The sequence below is a fragment of the Osmia bicornis genome, chromosome 3, assembly GCF_907164935.1.
Source record: "Osmia bicornis bicornis chromosome 3, iOsmBic2.1, whole genome shotgun sequence".
NCBI classification, from domain to species: Eukaryota; Metazoa; Arthropoda; class Insecta; order Hymenoptera; family Megachilidae; genus Osmia; species Osmia bicornis.
This window is the reverse complement of record NC_060218.1, coordinates 8,369,881-8,389,043: the sequence shown is the minus strand read 5'-3', so window position 1 is coordinate 8,389,043 and position 19,163 is coordinate 8,369,881. Positions and strand designations below refer to the sequence as shown.

The following is a 19,163-nucleotide window of genomic DNA, read 5'->3' as shown; positions in this document are numbered from 1 at the left end:
GAAACGAGTTTTACGGCCGATTCTCGCTGCGAAACGCGACGAAACGACCGTAATTACCCTGGGTCCTTCTACCGTGGCCCTTCGAATATCTTTCCAATTTTATCCCCCCGTCCTCTTTCCCTCGTTCGAGTTAGAACCGATTTGTGATCGGTGTCGATCTAACCTGAATGTCGTTGTAAGAATCTCCTCTCGCTTTTATTTTCCAGTTTTGTCCTAGTCTCGACGAGATTAACGAGAAAAAGGATCCCAGAAAGGTGACTCAACTTGTATCATAAGTATCATAGATTCTATTAAATTACACTGTTTTGAATCGCGATCGCAATCGCGTGGAGAAGCTGGTGTCGATCGACGAGGGAAAAGAATTGAAGTGGACAGAAGCGGATACGTAGGAGGGAAATCGAGGGGAGAGAAGGGAAAAAAAAAGTATAAGACGAGATGTACAGAGATCCGAATAATTCGACGGGAAGCGGCGCCTCGACAAAGGGCGACGAGGTGGAGATCGTTAGCAGATTTTTAGCGCCTTTGTGCGCGAGGGATGAAACTGCCAGGAACATCGCCCTGGCGGCGGCCAGGAACACGGTCGAGGGGTGGCTCGGTGGTGTTGGAAGCCCGAATCACTGGGACGACACCGGCGAGATGGAGGACGCCGAGAACGTCGGGGGAAAGTTCAAGAGCCAAGATGGAAGGTGAGTGCCGGCTACGGTGTACGCGTCTTCTATCGATAAACCGATGCGTGTCGATATCGAGAAGGTTTCGTCTCAGGAATATTTTTCTTTTCTGCGCTCGGTTGCAACGTAGGTTTCTCTTGGGTGAGTGTACAGCCTGGAACCACCCACTATTGGCCTCTAGTTTTAGTCTTGACAGAGTCTAACGGAGAACCTCTTGTCCTTGCATGCAGAGAACATGGAGAAATAAAGGCTAATGTCGAGACACGTTTCCCCTGTACTTCTTATTAATTAACAATAAAAGAAGCCTAATAATTGCTAGTTGCTAGCGCTGTACACGCAACCGTACACTGTCGCTCAGAAGTTCCAGGTCACCGTCTTGCGGTTCGTTTTATCGCAAATTATGTTTTTTTATTCTTTACAAACCGCTCGACCTTTCCGCTGGACGTTCGTTTCTTAGACCGTCGTGGAATGCTGGGTATGATCTTGTAATCCTCGTAAGCAGCTGGTGAAACGAGCTCGGTACGTGTAATAAAACGAAAAGGAGATTACGAGAAGAAGCATTAAAGACAGACGTTGTACCATTGCCAGTTTGTTTTGGTATCATTAATTTCTGTAAGATACTTACTCGCAACGAGTTTGCCTGACGATACGGCAAAACCTACGACCGCTGCGTCGACGACAGCGTACGAATCGCGTTTTAATCAAAGAAAAGATTGATGTACGTCGAACCGGTCGCTTCGCGGATAGATGTAATACTTTAGACTCGTTGATATAATGATCCTTCGGTACTCATTAAACGGTCAGAGAAACTTAGCGCGTGTTCCATTCACTTCCGCGTTTTGCAATTTTTCCCTTGCGCCTACTCTTTAATAAACATCAACTTGTTCTCTTTCCACGAGAAGATACGACATGAGCATCGAGCGATCGCCGAGCAAGTCAGCGCCGAAAAACGTGCAGGCAGTTGGTCATCAGCAACAGCTGGTCCAGGACACCTTCAGAACGGAGGGTTTCTTCCCACAGAGCGTCACCGAGATCCCTGCCTTCCTGGAGGACAACAGTTTGGAGTGTTCCGAGAGATATCCTTCGGGTTCGTTCGACTGTGTCGATGGACGTCTGGTGAACGATACTGGCTATGGAACACCGAACGAGAGGAGACGATACGGGGCTGACGTGGACCACTACAGGTCCAGTCACTCGACCTCGTCCGACGAGGGGAAAGGCTTCAAGATAGACACGCAGGATCGATGTCTCAGGTTTAAGGATAATTCGGAGACGCGTTTCGGCTCGAGCAACGAGAGCGAGAAGAAGTACCTTGGCTCATCGTCGAACGAAAGATTGAACGAGGTGTGCCTCGAGGATAGGCCGAGAACGAAAAACTACGTCAAGGTGAAAGGGGCCAAGCAGAAACAGCTGGAGGACGACGAGTTGGATTCGGACACCAGGATCTATGGGAAGAGTCCAAAGTTCGACGAGAATTTGGGCGCGATCTTCGATCGTAGAAATTTGAATTATCGTTCGAAAGGGGATATCCTGACGAGAGATCGTCTGTGCTACGACAACGTGGATGACATATCCTTCGACGATGCAGAGATCAGCATCAGGAACCGAGGTGACGGGGTGGTGTTCAACACTCTGGACGGTTTTGAAAATGAAAACGCGAACGAGATTTATCATAGGCAGGAAGATAATCGTGCGGAGGATATACAGCTGAAAAATTTCGAGATTTACACCGACGAATCGTTAGAGGAACGTCAGCGATGCGCTCGTCCTGAACAGCCGCAAGATTATCTGCGCAAGAACGAGGAGAGGAAGTTCAGCGCCGGACAGATCAAGAGACCACTCTCGCAGGACGAAGATGTCTCTTCGAAGAGTGGCAGGGTACTGGAGAGTCCTGACGTCACTCCCGGCGACGTCGGCAGGATGCTTAATCTGGGAAACGCTCTGGATGGTCCGAGGCAAGCGCAGGCGAACAAGTATCTCAGCCTGGTCACGTTGCATCTGCCGGTGATATTGAGACTCAGCGTCAACTGCCCTTTCCAGAATGTTAGAATCAAGTGTGCGGAGATCCTGGAGATGGTTAAGGTAAGCGCCATGATCAATTTTTAATTATTTCATTTTCTATCGTTGCTATGTCACATACTGTAATTAGTGGCAGAGTTTTCCTAAAATTAGGAAAAAGTAACCAACGCAGAAGTTTTCGAATACTCAGGATGTTTTTTCATCCTCTGAATTATTCATTTTATGAGCACCTATCCGAACATCTCACTTTGTAACCATTTAAAAACAGTAAACGCTCCGTAGAGCAATTTTATGTTTTCGAAGTGTTCCTCGTAAATAAACGGTCGGTCATGGTCGTTCAATTTCGAGAAAAGGCTATTTTTATTTCTTTCAAACATCGAGAATAATATTCTTGGTTCGTGCAAAACTTCTCTTTCAACAATACCTTCGTGCATCAAGCTTTCGAAAAGAAGGAGCAACGGTTAACAGTAATGGACTTGTTTAAACACTCTATTTATGGAGCAGCTTCGAAACGTGCCCTAAAAATACGTCAGCCCATTTTAACTTCATCGTTGCACCATGCCAGACATGCTTAAAACGATTATAAAGCAGCCGATAAGTTTAATAATTATTCCGCCAGATTGTTAACACTTTGACGGCCACTGTCACGTATTTGTGATTATGTACTATGCTTTTTCTTTTTCCTTACCATTATCTACTTCACCAGATAATAACTATAATACAAAAATTGGTTATTTAAGGATTAATGTTTTTCTGCTAGGTATAACATAAATGAAAATTGCAAGAGTCATAAATTTCACAAAATGTGCGTTTGTCAGTATTAAAAATTATTTTGCAATATATTTAAGATAATAAGAAAAAAATTTAATAGTTTGCGATACATAATAAAAATAGCGGTTATGTTTTTAGAAGTTGTTTTTACAATCAATAACAGCAAGCGTACTATGTAAAGACTGATCGATAGTTCTGCATGACTCATATGAAAATACATAATAATAGCAAAACACAAATTTATGCTAGGTTGACGTGACATTTTATACTGATAGAACAACATAGTATATTCCTCTTCTTTTTTTTTGTTCAATGTAAATTTTATGCTAATGTTGTTTATTGAAATATGAACAGTAATTTATATATCTAGAATGATTTATTTTATAAATGGATAAGAAAAAAAAATTCGCCCAACGTGGGGCTCGAACCCACGACCCTGAGATTAAGAGTCTCATGCTCTACCGACTGAGCTAGCCGGGCATATGAACTATCCGGGTTCCTTTGCCGTATTACAATAGTTTGCCAGAAATAAAGTAGCAACATAAATTTTTTTACAGGATAGAGGACTTCCAGTGCCAGTACCAGCTTTCGATGGACCTAGTGCCTTCGTCCCGACATCAGAGGTAAGTACTTTTTACAACACGTCTTTTGTATCATTTTATCTATGCAATACAATTATTGCTACAATGTTGCAATACAGTCTTTGTAACTATTATATAGTACATAATTGATAATTTACGTGATAGGTGTCAGATGTATGAAATATTCTATATACGAAGTTACGTTGATTTAAAAGTAAGGTCTGGAGAATAATTAATGGAACATTTCTTACAGTTTGAAAATTGTTCATTGGCTATTTCGTTAGGCGAAATATTAGAGTAAGAAAAACAGAGCGATTATATCCAGTTTAATCTAGGGCATCGAATTGGCGTTCGTAGCGTCGATAAGTTTTGCCTTATGATTGGTGGTCGTCGGTAAAAGCGAGTCTCAGGATTGGTTAACAGGAGTACTGTACTATGGATTGGTTCACATTTACTTGTCCCCTGGTAACCTTCAATTTACTCTAATTAAGAACAATTAGGTTCTCTCGTCGTTCAAACTACTCTTTGCAATATATAAGTTAAAGATACCTACATTATCGACCGAGTTATCAGGACAGAAGTATTGCATCATGTTTTTTCATACCTTTTTCAGAATACTTTAGCAAAAGTATTGCAATATGAGTAATAAAGTTTATATTGACTTTGTTTAAAATTATTCGGTTGTTTTTAACGAACATGAACAGATGGCGTTGCATGTAAAAGTCAATACCGCTTAAATTGTGCAAATTTAATTTAGCTGACTGGGAAGTACATCTCTGGCACAGTTTATTGCATTTAAAGTGTGATAATAAAATTTTAAATAAAATTTTGCACATTTTTCAACGAGTTTTTTATATTTCATACATCTGATACGGCATAAATTCGTTATGCATATGGAATATTATGCAGCTTCTCACGATACATTACATTTGATTTTGTTTGTTAATTGACTTTGTCTCGTTTAATTCAGCATTTGCATTGAATGCTGTTTGATGTCGCGTTTTAAATCCTTCTACCTCATGAAATTCAGCATGAAGTGAGTTTTTTTACTTCGGGCTCGTTGAATTTTTTTGTTATCTGTATTTTGTGTGGTTCCACTGAAGAAATAAAACAAAAGGTAAGTAAGAAATAAGGTATCTTATTAATGTTGGATATTATGTACACACACACGCACAACAGCCTTGCTGAAACGTTTTCAGTCTACGTGAAAAGTTTCTCACAATAACTCGATCAAATTCCTCAACAACAACAATTATTACTAAACCAAGTTGCTAAAGTAATATTAATTACTAAACTTTCTCTTGTTGGCAATGTTATTCATTCGCCCGTTCAAAATAATATACGTGTATCCTTTGATCCTTGATACTTCTGTTTTAAATTATTCATACGTGATATCTGAAACTGTTTAACGATACAACAGGAAGTTTTTATATTTCCTGGTTATGACAAATGTCACGCGGTAAGATTATAATATGGAAATGCGTCGACAGACGCTTAATTCCAAGAATTATTTAACTGTCTAACTTAACGTAATCTATACCTAAAGCAGGATTGAACAGCTTTCATCTTCCATGGTATTTTTCTTTAAAATCCGAAGCAGCTTCGATCCAATACCACTGAAAGTATTAAACGTCGATCAGGAAATCCTCAAACGCGTATCTTTTTCCTTTGATCGGTACCAATCCTTCAATTCATGAAATGTCTCGTTCGACGGGGTTTCTAGAGAGGAAAAATCCATAAGAGTTTGCGCGAATTCCGAGGTTCAGACTCGTCCAATTGCAGGTGCACTTGGTGGTGGTGAAATTCAGCTGGCGATGCATCGAGCCAAGTTCAAACTGCCCTGAATTTCTAACATGGCACGCAATTTTAGCGGTATCTTGGAGAGATGCCCAAAGTTTGTCGCGAGAAAGAGCGAAGGGAGAGACGACGATAGAAGTTGACGAGCAATCCTGGTCAGGTCAGTGTGAATCGCAGCCTCGGTCCAGCGACCGCAAGTGGCTGCAAGTGTCTCGTATACAAGCTCCATTAACGATCTAATTGAATCCCTTTCTTGTCGTTTTCTTTTCTTCTACGACCACAATCATCTTTGCCCTCGAATCCTCGTTCAGTGGGTGCTCACTATAGCTGTTTCTTCCTTCCGTTTCTCTTCTATGTAGAAATAGTATCATTCGAACCGTACCTCGAGAATCGTCGAATCTCTAATTGCATTAACGCGCTCTTTGACGAGATCTCGGGGTCAGAAGTAAACGATAAACGGTCATTGGCTTCTTTCCTACTGGCAAAGAAGCAAACTCGCACGGACCGTACGATACGCATTTAACGCGTTCTTAAAATTAATTTTTTCAACAGAAACAATCAAGATTGAGGCTAATTACATCGAGAAGGATGGCAATCCAATTTCATGCGAAGTGGAAGCATCGGTAGATTTGCGGGATACTTCTGTTCGAAAAGAAACGTATAAAACAGGGAATAGAGTAGGGACAGCGAGATTTCTCATGTAAATCCTCTGTCAGCCGTGTAGTCTACATTCGGATTGTAAGCCTTCGCGTAAATAACTAGCCGCTGGTCCTTCTCGAATACTTATGGGAATATTAGCCTAGAAATCCTTTTCAGCCGAGAAAAATTGAAATAGGGTTACTTTATTTCCAGTCCGTCTTCTAAGAAAAAGCTGCTTGAAATTTGTTCGAATCTGAACAAACACGAATAGCGAGAAAGTCGTTAACATTCTTTAACTGTTGAAAATTTATCGTTTTATTTTTCTAGACAGTATTGGTGGTTTTCGGAGAAAAAACAAATATTTTCTTTTTTATTTATTTTCGTACCGAACCGATGGCCACCGAAAAAACATTCTTCATTGCATATTGTGCTCCGATCGTTTCCTTGATAATACGATACGAACTACAATATCAGCCACGGCAATAAACGACCTCGATATCGGTGTAGCCTCGCGATAAGGAATTTTTCATTTAGCTACCGCACATATTTCCTCTGTATCGATGTAACCTCCGGTAAGGTTATCTTTATCGTTTATTACATAATCCTCGCGTGACGAAAAAAAAGAAGGAGGATTACGGGTAACGAGAAGTTGTTTCCAGGTGGGCGAACAGGTGTGCAATTACGATGCGTATGATTGAGCGAAGAAGGGGCAGACAGTGAAAAGTTGTAATAAGAAAATGGAATAAAGAGGGAGAGAATGGAAATGAGGAAGGGTCGAAGAGAAATTGGGAGATCTTTCAACCTCGGAGGATCAGGGGAAAATATGATCAGCAGGGATCTTGATATACTTCCGTGTTTTAATGAACCATGTAATCGTGAACAAATTCGATCATTTGCTCTGACAAATTCATCATATTTCTATTTTGTAATATTCGAAAAGTCCTTTCATTACGAATACGTGGTAATTGACATTGAATTATACTGTGAAAAATTGCAGCTGATAAATGAGGAATTAGTAAATTACAAATTTATCAGGATTAGATAATTATGCTTAATACAATCAGACATGATAATGTGAATTATTGAGGATTAATTACTTACTCCAGCGCTTAAATTTATTGACTCAAATTAACCGAGCAATTCTAGTCATATTCTAAGCTTTATTTGAGAGTTTTCTTCATGACCATTCATTTCCAATATTATTATTCAAGAATTCTCAAGGATATTCTAGATCAGAAAAATATTTCCTTTTTCCTAAAATTCTCTGGTTTCGTTCGAGGTTATCGTTACACTGATTCGCGAGAAATATGTTTCCAAGCCAATGGTCGGTATAGTTGACATGATTCTCCCATTGCACGCGCATTAGTACCTTCCTAATCTGTAACAAGATAGTCGGACAGGCCTTACGGACTATCAGCTTGACGTACCTCGAGTTAATTGCGATCTGCGGTCACGGCAAGGGCTATTTACACCGCAATCGCGATTGCATCATTTCTTCGTCGACTTCCATCAACGAATTATTTGCGGTTTCGTTTGGAATCATCGAAGGATAAACCCGAAAGCTTTATACAATATTCTCCTTTTTATTTGTCGATGGAACGGAATAATTCGTTTCGCCGTCTCGTTCGAATGGACCTCACGTTCTTCCAGTTTTTAGATTCTCGATAGAAATTGTGATGTTCAATCGTATTTGTGATTGTTATGAAAACAACCCAGGAATCCAGGTTAGTGGATTCAACCATCGTTTGACACGATTGCTAAACTTCTCCATAACTGGAGTAGTTTGTCGAGTTCGCGAATCCTCGACTTACCTTATGAAAAAACTTCTACTTTTTATGGGCTACGCGAAACAGAGCCTGAATATGTACTGGACGATTTGACGAGCAACTTTATCTCGTACACGAGGAACTACACGCGCAGAGATAAGTTAACGATAAACCATCTATCTGTGTCATTCAGAAAATTCTGGATCGATGTTGATTAGCGGCGTATCTTAATAAAGATAATTTTAGTTGCATCATATCATGAATCCTAAATAACGGAATGTTTTAAGGTTTATTCGGCACAAATCCATATATAAGATAATGTATCGTTGGCTATCAATTTCAATTGGTTTATGTGTTATAGCATATCATAATAATAATTCAAAACACTTTTCTTCATATTGTAATTCAAATTTTCAATTTTCAAAGCTTTCATATTTGAAATTTCCTTTCTCATTTTCAGTTTTCACGTCTTCATTCTTCTAATATTCGTTGAAAATGATCTTACATCTTGTATCGATAACCATTTGCGATAACGTGGACTAGCTTGAAACTAGTTTTTCGGTCCCGTTAACATTCTTTTCATTTTATCCGAAGCGGAGTCTGTTGCCGCGAAAGTCTCGAACGAAATCGACCATCTGCTCGTTGTCCCCGTGGACCAATCGGCTTTCGGCTCTCGGCGGAAAGGACCAATGAGGAGCCCGGTATAATCGCGAGCAACCGGTAGTAGGGTCTGTTGCGCGTACTCTCCCCTTGGTGTGGCTCTCGTCTCCCGCCTCCCGTCGCGACATCGCTCTTCGCGGGTGTTCATTCGCGCGTCAGACGTGGTTGAGGTAGGACGCGCGCTGCTCGTGCTCCTTTCTTCGACACGCATCGCCTCTGTACAAATTCTTTTTCGTTCTTCCTACTTCACTGTGACAACGTGTACGTTTCACGTGCACGATTGCCTGCTTCCGCTTCCGGTCTTCATACCGGTTTCCGAGACGAGACTCGTGTGTGTTCATCACCATCTCTGCTTCACATTCAAGGTACGTACCAGGGAACCCGTGTGATGTCAGTGTTTTTATTAACACCTTGAATATCGCGGGGGTCATTGTGCTCGGCAAATATAATATAATTGACAGACAAATAATCAATAAAATATTCACCGTAATTATTTAAGCAAGTTAGCAAAAGATAAAAATAAAATGCAGATTCGAGGTCCGCAGTCCGCATTAAGCTGTGTACAAGCTGGCACACATAAAACCGGTCTCAATCGTGAAACACAAATAAATAATCAGTATTTCTATCTTTCGAAGCTATAACTTTAACAATTTATGTATTAGTATTTTTATTATCTTCCCAGTAAATATGTACAAGTTTATATGAGGATAGAAATATACCGTCCATATTAATCGCTTGGTAATTCTCAAGTGTATCCATTTTAACAGTGTTTACAATTGCTTTAGCGTTACCAAGCAACGCATCGCGTATGTCACGCTTACACTTAATCATAGATGAATCTGCACGATCATATGTCAAGCATTTTATTTATTTATAAAAATTCTATTTGCGAAGCTTTGTTGCGATAATAGACGCGAATCATGTTGACAATATAACAGTTCGTTAGTAATAAGTTTATCTTCGTTCAGTTGATTACCGAACGTCGAGTATTCGAAGCTATGCAGAAAATTCGATCGTGAGAGAATCGAAAGTAACGGCGCACGCGATCGTAACACGCGTTGCCGCATTTGGCATTTATTTTTCTGGGTCAAACTCGCGACCTTGCTCGTTTCCGACGACTATGACAAACGTCAAGACTTCCGCAGCATTACGAATGTTATGAATTCGAAAATAGGGTAAATTTGATTAAAATTAATCTCACGTGTCATTGAATAGATAATTGGAGGCAGTAATACAGAATGACGCTTTAAATCCTTTTCAGTTCATATTGCAAAATGGGGAGACGTAAATGTCATATTTTCCATTTGGGATCGATTTTCTATATTACCTATACTCTTTAATTTCTCCGAATTTGATATCGTTCCTCATATCCAACGTCATCGTGACTTACCGTGTTTACTTTCTTTACCTTATTACGTTACATATAGTCGTCGAACGAGTCTTCTAATTTGCGATACCAATATCTAGAGCACAGATCATACGAGTTTCGCACGCACGCACGCATAAACGACGGACGTATTTCTTTGCAAGTCGAATTGATCGGAAACGCGAGGATGATCGGGGGATCCCTCGTGACGCATGTACCGCAAATTTTCCGATAATGGGAACAAAGAGTGAATGGGAGAATGCTGTTACAAGCGTGTCTGGTTGCTAGCTATTCAGACCAAGACGTAGAACTCATTACAAATTTGCTCGTATTCATTTCACTTCGTTCCCATTCACCCGCACTATCGTTCATAACCGTTCGAATCATTTTCTCTCGTTATAAAAGATTTTATAGTGATTCTATTGTTAATTAACGGTTTCCTTATTGCATGGGTTATTTATTAAGGGTGCAGATTTAATTAAGCCGGAAAAGGTAGCTGAAATAAAATTGAGTAGAAGTGAAATGAAAGTTTGGCGAATACGGTATATAATTACAATGTTCTATAATTAAAAACAGTATCATTTTTCCATCTGGTATTAAAATAATAACAAAAATGTTGAACTGTAATTGCAATAAGATATGATTCTAATTATTGTATACTATCGACATGTATACGTTACCTTTGGTAATTTCGGCCTCTAATTAATGGATCAATCAATATTAAACTATCACTCGAGTATTCTAGGTATTATATTCCCTAATTATATTTAGGTATCCTATTGATCGCACAAAATTTTCCAAGTATTCTAGTACTTCTACAGAACAGTAAACATACATAGATTTCCTAACGCAAACATCGAATCAAAAACATTTCTCGCGAACATTAATCAACGATTTCGCGTAAAATGTATCCGCGTAGATACACACAGATCGTTGTCAAATATTTTCGAGTTTCTGTGAAATCATCCGAACAGATGTTGACGTTCACGGTCAAATTGTACTGCTGTGTTTGTTCGGTCATGAATTATTCACGAGATAGTTTTGCGTGGCTGCGGGTAATTGCGGGCGAAAATAGAAGGATTGATCACGAATTACGGCGAATTCTCGAGAAGCTAGGAAAAGGTGATTCTAGTCAGCCTGCTAATGTCATTGCGACGATACCTGTAACAAGATTATTTGCCTTTGTTGTCCAAGGTTGCGTGGACTTGTATCCTCTTAACCACGTCATTCATATTGAACGTTTTCACACGCACGGTACAATAGAAATGGAAATATTCTTTTCCTTTCAATTTCAACGATTCGAACGATAATTATTCGTATCGCAAAATTTATCGCCGCCGAATAATTTCTTTCTTTAGACGGTTGTATTCGTGACTCATTTTACAGCTTTCTCTTTTAGTGTTCGTGTCTTCTTTTTTCCTTTGATACGATGTAATCGTCGGTGTTCGTTGCGTAAAGGAAAGAGTGGAAATCTTTTGCAAACCAAAGTATGTAAGAGTACTTTGCACTCGATCAATCGAATTTGTAATTCCTTTTTTTTTCTCTTTATTGCAGTTTTTGTTCAAGGATTTTAATGAAACCACCATCCGGGCGCTCTGTTTTTCAGTAAACGCGACCCGTATGCATTTAAATGCACATATAAGTACATTTTATGCACTCGTGCACCGCGGGGCGAAATTGTGTCGCGAAAGTTGAAACGTCGGGGCAAACGTTTCCTAGTCGAACGAACAAAAGACTACGGAAGTTCCTTTCGATCTGCATTTATGATTCGCGTTTCCGCTTGATATACACGTTGGCGTAACTAGGTAGGGTCGAAGGTGGACTCCTCGCGGTTCTAGGGTTTAAAAATTCAAAAATTAAGTATTTCTGTGGTGTCAAGTACTAGTGATCCCTAGAATAGCCAACGTTATCACGATCGTCATAATGATAATAATCATAGAGGTCACATTACTTTGTAATTTTTCAATTGAAGCTTTCAATTCGCTACTTGATCATCGTCACCTAGCAATTTTCTTCTTTTTTTCAGCAGCGTCGATCGCTGATCTTTATAAACGCGAACACGATTGAGCTTAATTTGAATGTAAAATACTTGACTCGATCCACTGATGCAAATGAGTTTTGCATTCGAATTACATATAATTGTTGTTGAAATTGCGCTTAAACGTCGCGCGTCGCGTCGTTGTTTAAAAACACTCTCGTTCGTAGCGTGACACGTGTATGCAAAAAGCGGCGGTGCTCTCGCGTTTCTGTTACGACGCTCGTTGATATGCAAACGATGTGCAAATTTCCGCCTTCTAAAACACGCTAAAAGGTCCCATCGCGTTCAAGCAATTTGCTCGCGGCACTCTTAAGCAGCGACTTCGAATAATACGCTTTCACGAGGTCATTGGAACGCTTTAGAATAAAATCTTCGCAAAGCTCTGTTAATTAGCATTTCGCTTTACTCTCGTCCGTGTGTCTTTCTTCATTTTTTCTCTCTCTCTCTCTCTTTTTTTCCATACCGTCTCACTGGAAGCTTTTAACGACCAAGTAAACGTTACTTCAAAGGCCGAAGATCTGGAATTCAGATGTTGCCATTGAGGTAACATATCCTCTGCGGTAGCTCGTCTATCGTACCACGTTCCATTAAATATTCAGTATTCGAAACTCGAGGGTGTTCAATTTATTAACATGTTCACCGTGTCGTCGAAACCATCTCCCTTTAAAGTAAGGTCAGTCACATTGTTTCCGAATCTCGTTACAGTTGCTGAGCGAGCGATGAACAAAGCAAAGCGAGATAATGTACAGCGAACTGCATACTTCGAGCAGCGTTTCCTGTATTCCGCTCCGGCAAACTACACGCTTATACGCGTGCAACGCAATTTTCTACAGCTCTTTTTCCCTCCCTCTTTGTTTCTTCGATTTTTTTCGTAAATGCAATAACGCTGTTCCCTCCTCCGTACCTATCCTCTCGGTCCGCAGTTGGCAGCGGTATGCTTTTCAGCTTCGGAACAAAAGCGTATCGCAGAAATGGGTTGAAAAAAAAAAGAAATGTTCAATCGATACCGATTCGCGTTTCATCAACGCGGCGGGGAACATTTTATAGGTTGCGAGCGATCGATTCACCCGAGCAAAGTTCACCGCTACATCTATTATTAAAGCTGGCCAGTAGCTCGATCGTCGATCCAGTTAAGTCAGTTCATTTTACGCTGTCGTACTACCAGTTGTAATCTACCATTCTCGCGATATGAAATCGTGTATACCGCGAATGGCGTTCGTCATATCCTGCTGTATTATCGATAATTTAGATCCTACCGATTGTATTTTTGTCAAGTAATTACTCGGTTGTCTATACAAGGCTTTTCAACGCGTCAACGCGTTAATTGAAAATTCCTCGAAGTCGTCGTAAATTGCAATGACTATATTTTACAGGATTCCTTGTTCTTTCAATTGTAGGAGAGAAAAAAGACGATACCCTGTCCCAGACATCTATCATACCATAATTCGGAACTACTATTCAAATTGCATGCCGGGCGACTGCCAGCGAGAACACTGTCATCCTCGCCGCCACCTAGCGGTCCCCGGCCCGAACTAAAGGTGTCCGGGGAGACGAAACCCTCTCCTCCTCCACTAAACGCCTATACAATTACCCTACTAACGCCTACACATTGTTAATTCTTCTTAAAGACACTTTTCCGACTAGTCGGTGTCTTAAACTCTATTTAACCGGTACTAATAGTCATCGAAGATGCGAAACTAGGACAAAACTCGGCGTAAAACGAGACGGAGGTCGTAGCGATGAAAGTTCTCCACGTTTCTGAACTTAATACCTCTTGACCAGTTTTCACGGCTTATTATTGATGGGTTTCGTTTCTCTGGAGAAACGGGGGACTTTGATCACGTATGCCATCGAGCCAGCTTACTTTCCACGAAAGATCTATCGCTTGCTTGAAACATCGAGATATTACATTATGTATTCCTTTCTATTCCTTTGGAACATTTTTGTTTACAATATTGGTACGTTGCTTTCTAATTTTCAGATGTTTGAAATAAAAGAATAGGTATTTTTATATAAGTGATTAGAGATTATATATAATCTGATATTTTTCGAATTTCTCAGTTACAACAATTTCCTTATACCAGCGTGGTCATGTTTACTTACATAGTTAATCGGTGGGATATCGCGTGCACGAAATCGCTGGATCGTTAGTAAACTTTCGTCGCGAGTTTGTGCAGGGTTTAGCAGTCAAGTTGGTCGTGCGCCCTCGGAAGCTGCGGTGGAATAGCTGAAGTTACTTCGATTAATTCTCGTTTCTCTGTACGGTCGAGGAAGTTGATGAAGCGCCACCGGCATCAGTGTCTGCGTATTAAATGCTCATAAATCCGAAGCACCTGCTAACTAAATCTCTAGTTGCGAGTCGAGTTTCGAAGTTTCCAGCGGGTCGTAATGGGCGCGCATTAAGTCGAACAAAAACTGGCACAAGTTCATGCTTGGATTTCCCGTTATTTCGCGTAATAACAACTTTTTCGAATAATGTCCAATTAACTGTGAGTCAAGGTAACCGAGCCGAAGCGAGTCGCATCATCAGTTTCTTTTTCATCATATTTTCATATTTTAAACATTTCACCGTCAAATTAGTTACCATTATTATATGCAGTATCTTTTATAGCCATTTTTTTTATTAACCATTTATAGCCATTTTCGTTTGATGTTTACCTTAATATTATTATGCGATTTCATTCTCAAGTAGACATGTACTCTATGATTAAAACTACATAGGCTATTATGCGTGATGTTGAAGCAACCATTTTGAAAAGTAGGCTCTCTATTAATATTTTATATTTTTTCTTTTAGGTAGAGAAACCTCATCGTTGAACCAAAGATTCTTGAAGAAGCAAGAAGTTAAAGAAGAAGATACCTTGAAGAATCCTTCTTACAAGAAACTTTCAAGCCATTCTACTTTTCTGGAAGAGCCAATAGCGAAGAAGAACCAACCCGTTCGAGGTAGAAATTTGAAAAAAAAAGAAGAAAAAAAAAGAAAATGACCCATATGCTGCTTCAGGAACCCGGATGGAAGATCGAACGCAAAGGATCTGCACTCCTGTTGAGGAGGGACAGTTCTCATCCAAAAACGACTCGCGTTTGTTTCCGTTGCGACGTGGAAGTTCGCGAATTCGAGCGTGACGAGGATTACATGGTGGAGACGGAACCGGAAGCAGCTGCCAGCCCGCTGGCAATGTGTGCCAGTTGTCTGGCAGCACTCTGCGTGACCGTGATTCTACCTTGGTTGTTAATCGGCGGTTAAAGCGCCACCCTATGACTCGTCACGATCTTGGGGGGGATGTTGGGCGATTGTTACGGAAATCTTGCTACCGGAAGTCCGAAGAATCGTCGGACAGTGTTCCTCGACGGGTGGACTGAGAGATAAAGCTTTCGGAGGGTCATTCTGGTCTGTTGACGGATCAAACTTGACTCTGGGGAAAAAGAGGGAGATCTAGACTTTAATATCTAAGGGTCGAAATGGATACACAGAGGTTCCTAAATCGTAGCTTGGTACAACGAGTATTAGCGACCTAAACATCCATCGATTGGCAAGAAAGAGGAAGAATACATTTCTGGACCGAAGGAGATGAAGAGAGAAGAGAATTTTCGAGAGAACGATTGCCTTCGTCTACGAAAAAAGAAAACGTTACGACCGTGTCTTTATATCTATTCGCTGACCCGTGTAGTTTTCTTTGAATCGTTTCGTTCGACGTAGAAAATACATGTCTCGAGACAAAAAGCTGCCTCTGTTAGACTTGCTCCGCGGGTTCGAGTAGATTTCGTGAAAGTCGAGAGAAAACGTAACTCGTATATGTATACGTGGCAGACTTTTCTGCCAGAACGAGAGACACATCAAAGGGAGGAGACACTGGGTCTGTATTTTGGCGTGCATTAAACCTTGCTCGTTTCACGACATCGACAAATCCTCTGTCAGTTTCACGAAATGGAGACGAAACTCTGCCAAACGAGGCCACTCGTCTCGCATCGTTCTTTTGCAAATATCGATACGCTGCAAGTCTGTGCAATCAGTCGTGCAATTCCATTCGATCAGTGAAATGTAATCCACGGTAACGAGATCGATCCGGCAGCTTCCCGTTCGCGTTCTTTCCTACAATTAAGCCATTTTCGTAACGCGCTGAGAAAAGTTGATTTTAAAATGCGAAATCAGCAGACGCGGGGAAGTTCCACGTCGTGGAAATCGACGAATCGACGAACTTTCGAAGAGTTTCGAAGACTGCCGACAACGTTACACTTCGTTGCTACTTTTGTCGAAAGGGAAATAAAGAACGAGATTATTGGAAGAAATGTTCAGATTTTAAAGGTAAACATTTGATACGATGAGAATCTGATTATAATAAAATTGAATTTGTCCAGGTATTTTTTTTTAAATATCTGAATATACAATAGATGAAATGAAAAAATTGGCACGCCCAGTCTCATTACAGTAATTGTAATTAAGAATTAAAATGTTATTATAGTATATACTCTACATAAAATAGAACGTATAACAAATAAAACTACAATATGATAACTGCTTGTAAAGTAAACCAAGGTGTGCCAATACTACGTATTCTGATTTCACTGTATTTCAATTAACTATACAAATTTCCCAACGAATTTAGTATCTCGTGAAAAGGTCTTCGATAAATCATCGGTGTGTACTCGTGCGGGAATTTTGCCAGGCAGAAATAGAGAGTGAAAGAGGTCTAAATATAAATTCAATGATTGATCGTATGTATGTAAAGACGGGTATATTCGAAGCGTATAAAGGTACAAACGTCTGTGGGATAACGTGTAAACCTCTATTGAACGAACCCAATCGATCATTGTAAAATACTATTTGTTTATGTTTCTAATAAAACCCCAAACAAGCTATGAAACGTCATTGGTATATTTAGCCCTTGTTCTTCTGTGTCATCGCCAGTTATTCTCTTTGCATCTGCATCGACCAAGTCCATTTTTATTCCCAACAATACGTCGTATATCAAGTTTCTTTTTTTGTTAAGAAAAGACGAACAACGTTGCCAATAATATATTTTAATCTCACAATGGAACATACCGAACCGACGCACACCGATTTCAATGAAACTTATCAGGAAGATAGTTCTCAAGAAAATATTTGATACGTATTTTTTTTATATCGGCCATCGTTCACATTAAAGGGGTGATAATAGCTCTCAAAGTAAAGGGTTGAAAATATATTTTTGGAAATATCTTTCTTTTCTTAATTGTGGATCATTAAACAGGGAATTTTTTTGCTTAAGAAAATTTTAATAAACATTGTTTGTTTAAATAATATATTGAAAATTTATAGCTTTTGTTTCATTTTTTTTTACTAAATGTTAATCTATTTTTTTGGAACTTTGTGTATATAAACAATGGACCAAAATAGAGAATACGTATTTTTAAAATTTTTTGGTTTTTGCTATTTAGCGATGATTATTAAATATATCATTTGAAACCATCTCCTGCGAAGAGGGGTAATCGGGCTTGGTTCGTTAAAAGTATCATCATTTTTACAACATTCTGAATGTTATAAACTTCTTTATATGCCATTAATTGTTTCCTCACTAACCAGAGAAAGTACCGCAGGTATGAGTGTCACGCGGTTCTAATCACCGCTGTAAAGTATATGGGCTTTTATGGTCAATACCGCCTTTGTACTTTTACGACCGTAAAACCTTCAGTCGAAATACAATATTTATAACTTTTAGAACCTTCGAGATTTTTAAGCAATTGAAACTAGAGTTTTTCTCGTTGTAAGTTTATGGTACTCAGCTCTGAAAAGAGCTTATTGTATTATAAAATTCACGTTGCAAATATTTCCTATCTGACAGAGAATAAGGTTACTGAAAATGATGGAAATCGTAATAATGACTATTGTACCCTTCACTTTGAGGACTATTATTACTCCTTTAATGCGAACGATGGCCGATAAAAAAAATACGTATCAAATATTTTCTTAAGAACTATCTTCCAAATAAATTTCATTGAAATCGGTGTGTGTCGGATCCCTTGTCAGTTCGATCAATCATCTGATCCATTAGAATTGTAATCAATGTAGCAATAATTGTTATACAAGTTTTTATATTGAGATTTCTCTCTCTGTTGAAATAATGCTTTCATAATCTTCTAGTAATAACAACTGCGTTTCTTTGTTGTTGCCTCGTGCGAACATTTCGCTCTCTTCATCCGCGATTACAAGGGATATTTCCATCGAAATGTAACAACGAACCACGGGACAGAATGAAATCTCGAAAAATGCGGTCGCCCACATAAATTTCGCTCAATTGCATTCGCATTTCGACCGCGAGCCTCGATGAAACGCGCGAATTTAATTTCTCGGCTACCTCGGTCGCATAAATACACATTGTCTCTGTCCCTTTTCCACGAATTTCCACTCCCTCTTTCTTTTTTTATTTATTTCCGATCGAGGTAGGTTTCCTTGATTATTTATGTTCACCGATTTCCCGGGATGCGATGTCAGAATGACAAATGTTTTTCGAAAGTTGCAACCACGTCAGTGGTGGTAAAAGATGTTTCGTTGTTCATATATTTGAGAGACGATCAATCTTATCTTCGAGCAATGAAACCGTAACTATGCGTTGAAGGAAATCATTACAGTAGGTTATAAATACATTTTTTTATCTTCTTAATACAGATAAAGGAATAAGCGTAGATGTTAAGAATTTCAAGCACGTGTTTGAATAAAAAGAAATTTTATTTCATTTATCTTTTTACTTTATCAGCATTTCAGCTAATTAATGTTCACATTTTACATTCAAGAACAAAGAATGCATTGCTGCTATCTTTTACTTAGAATTTAGTGTCACTGTACATTTATGATAATCTGACTCAATACGTTCTATCGTT

The 19,163-nt window shown here is 39.5% G+C and overlaps 2 protein-coding genes and 1 non-coding gene across 4 annotated transcripts in view; 2 read left to right on the top strand and 1 right to left on the bottom strand.

Annotated features, from left to right (window-relative positions):
- Nucleotides 1-19,163, top strand: part of LOC114876718 (sestrin-1) — a 117,238-nt gene that overhangs the window by 17,479 nt on the left and 80,596 nt on the right. For both annotated transcript variants that reach the window (XM_029188493.2, XM_029188494.2), the window contains exons 3-5: nt 207-686; nt 1,571-2,750; nt 4,016-4,081. In XM_029188493.2, coding sequence (XP_029044326.2) covers nt 436-686; nt 1,571-2,750; nt 4,016-4,081 — 1,497 coding nt within the window. In that variant the 5' untranslated portion in view covers nt 207-435. The remainder of the gene's footprint in view (nt 1-206; nt 687-1,570; nt 2,751-4,015; nt 4,082-19,163) is intronic.
- Trnak-cuu lies at nt 3,866-3,938 on the bottom strand. The gene has a single exon. It is a non-coding gene; the product is annotated as a tRNA-Lys (tRNA).
- On the top strand, nt 9,019-17,170 carry LOC114876722. The gene is made up of 2 exons (XM_029188499.2): nt 9,019-9,266; nt 15,102-17,170. Exon 2 carries the CDS (start codon nt 15,289-15,291, stop codon nt 15,550-15,552), a length of 264 nt encoding a protein of 87 aa, XP_029044332.1. The 5' UTR covers nt 9,019-9,266; nt 15,102-15,288; the 3' UTR covers nt 15,553-17,170.

Coding starts and splice junctions, on each gene's coding strand:
- LOC114876722 (XM_029188499.2), top strand. CDS start 15,289: ATGACCCATATGCTGCTTCAGGAACCCGGATGGAAGATCGAACGCAAA.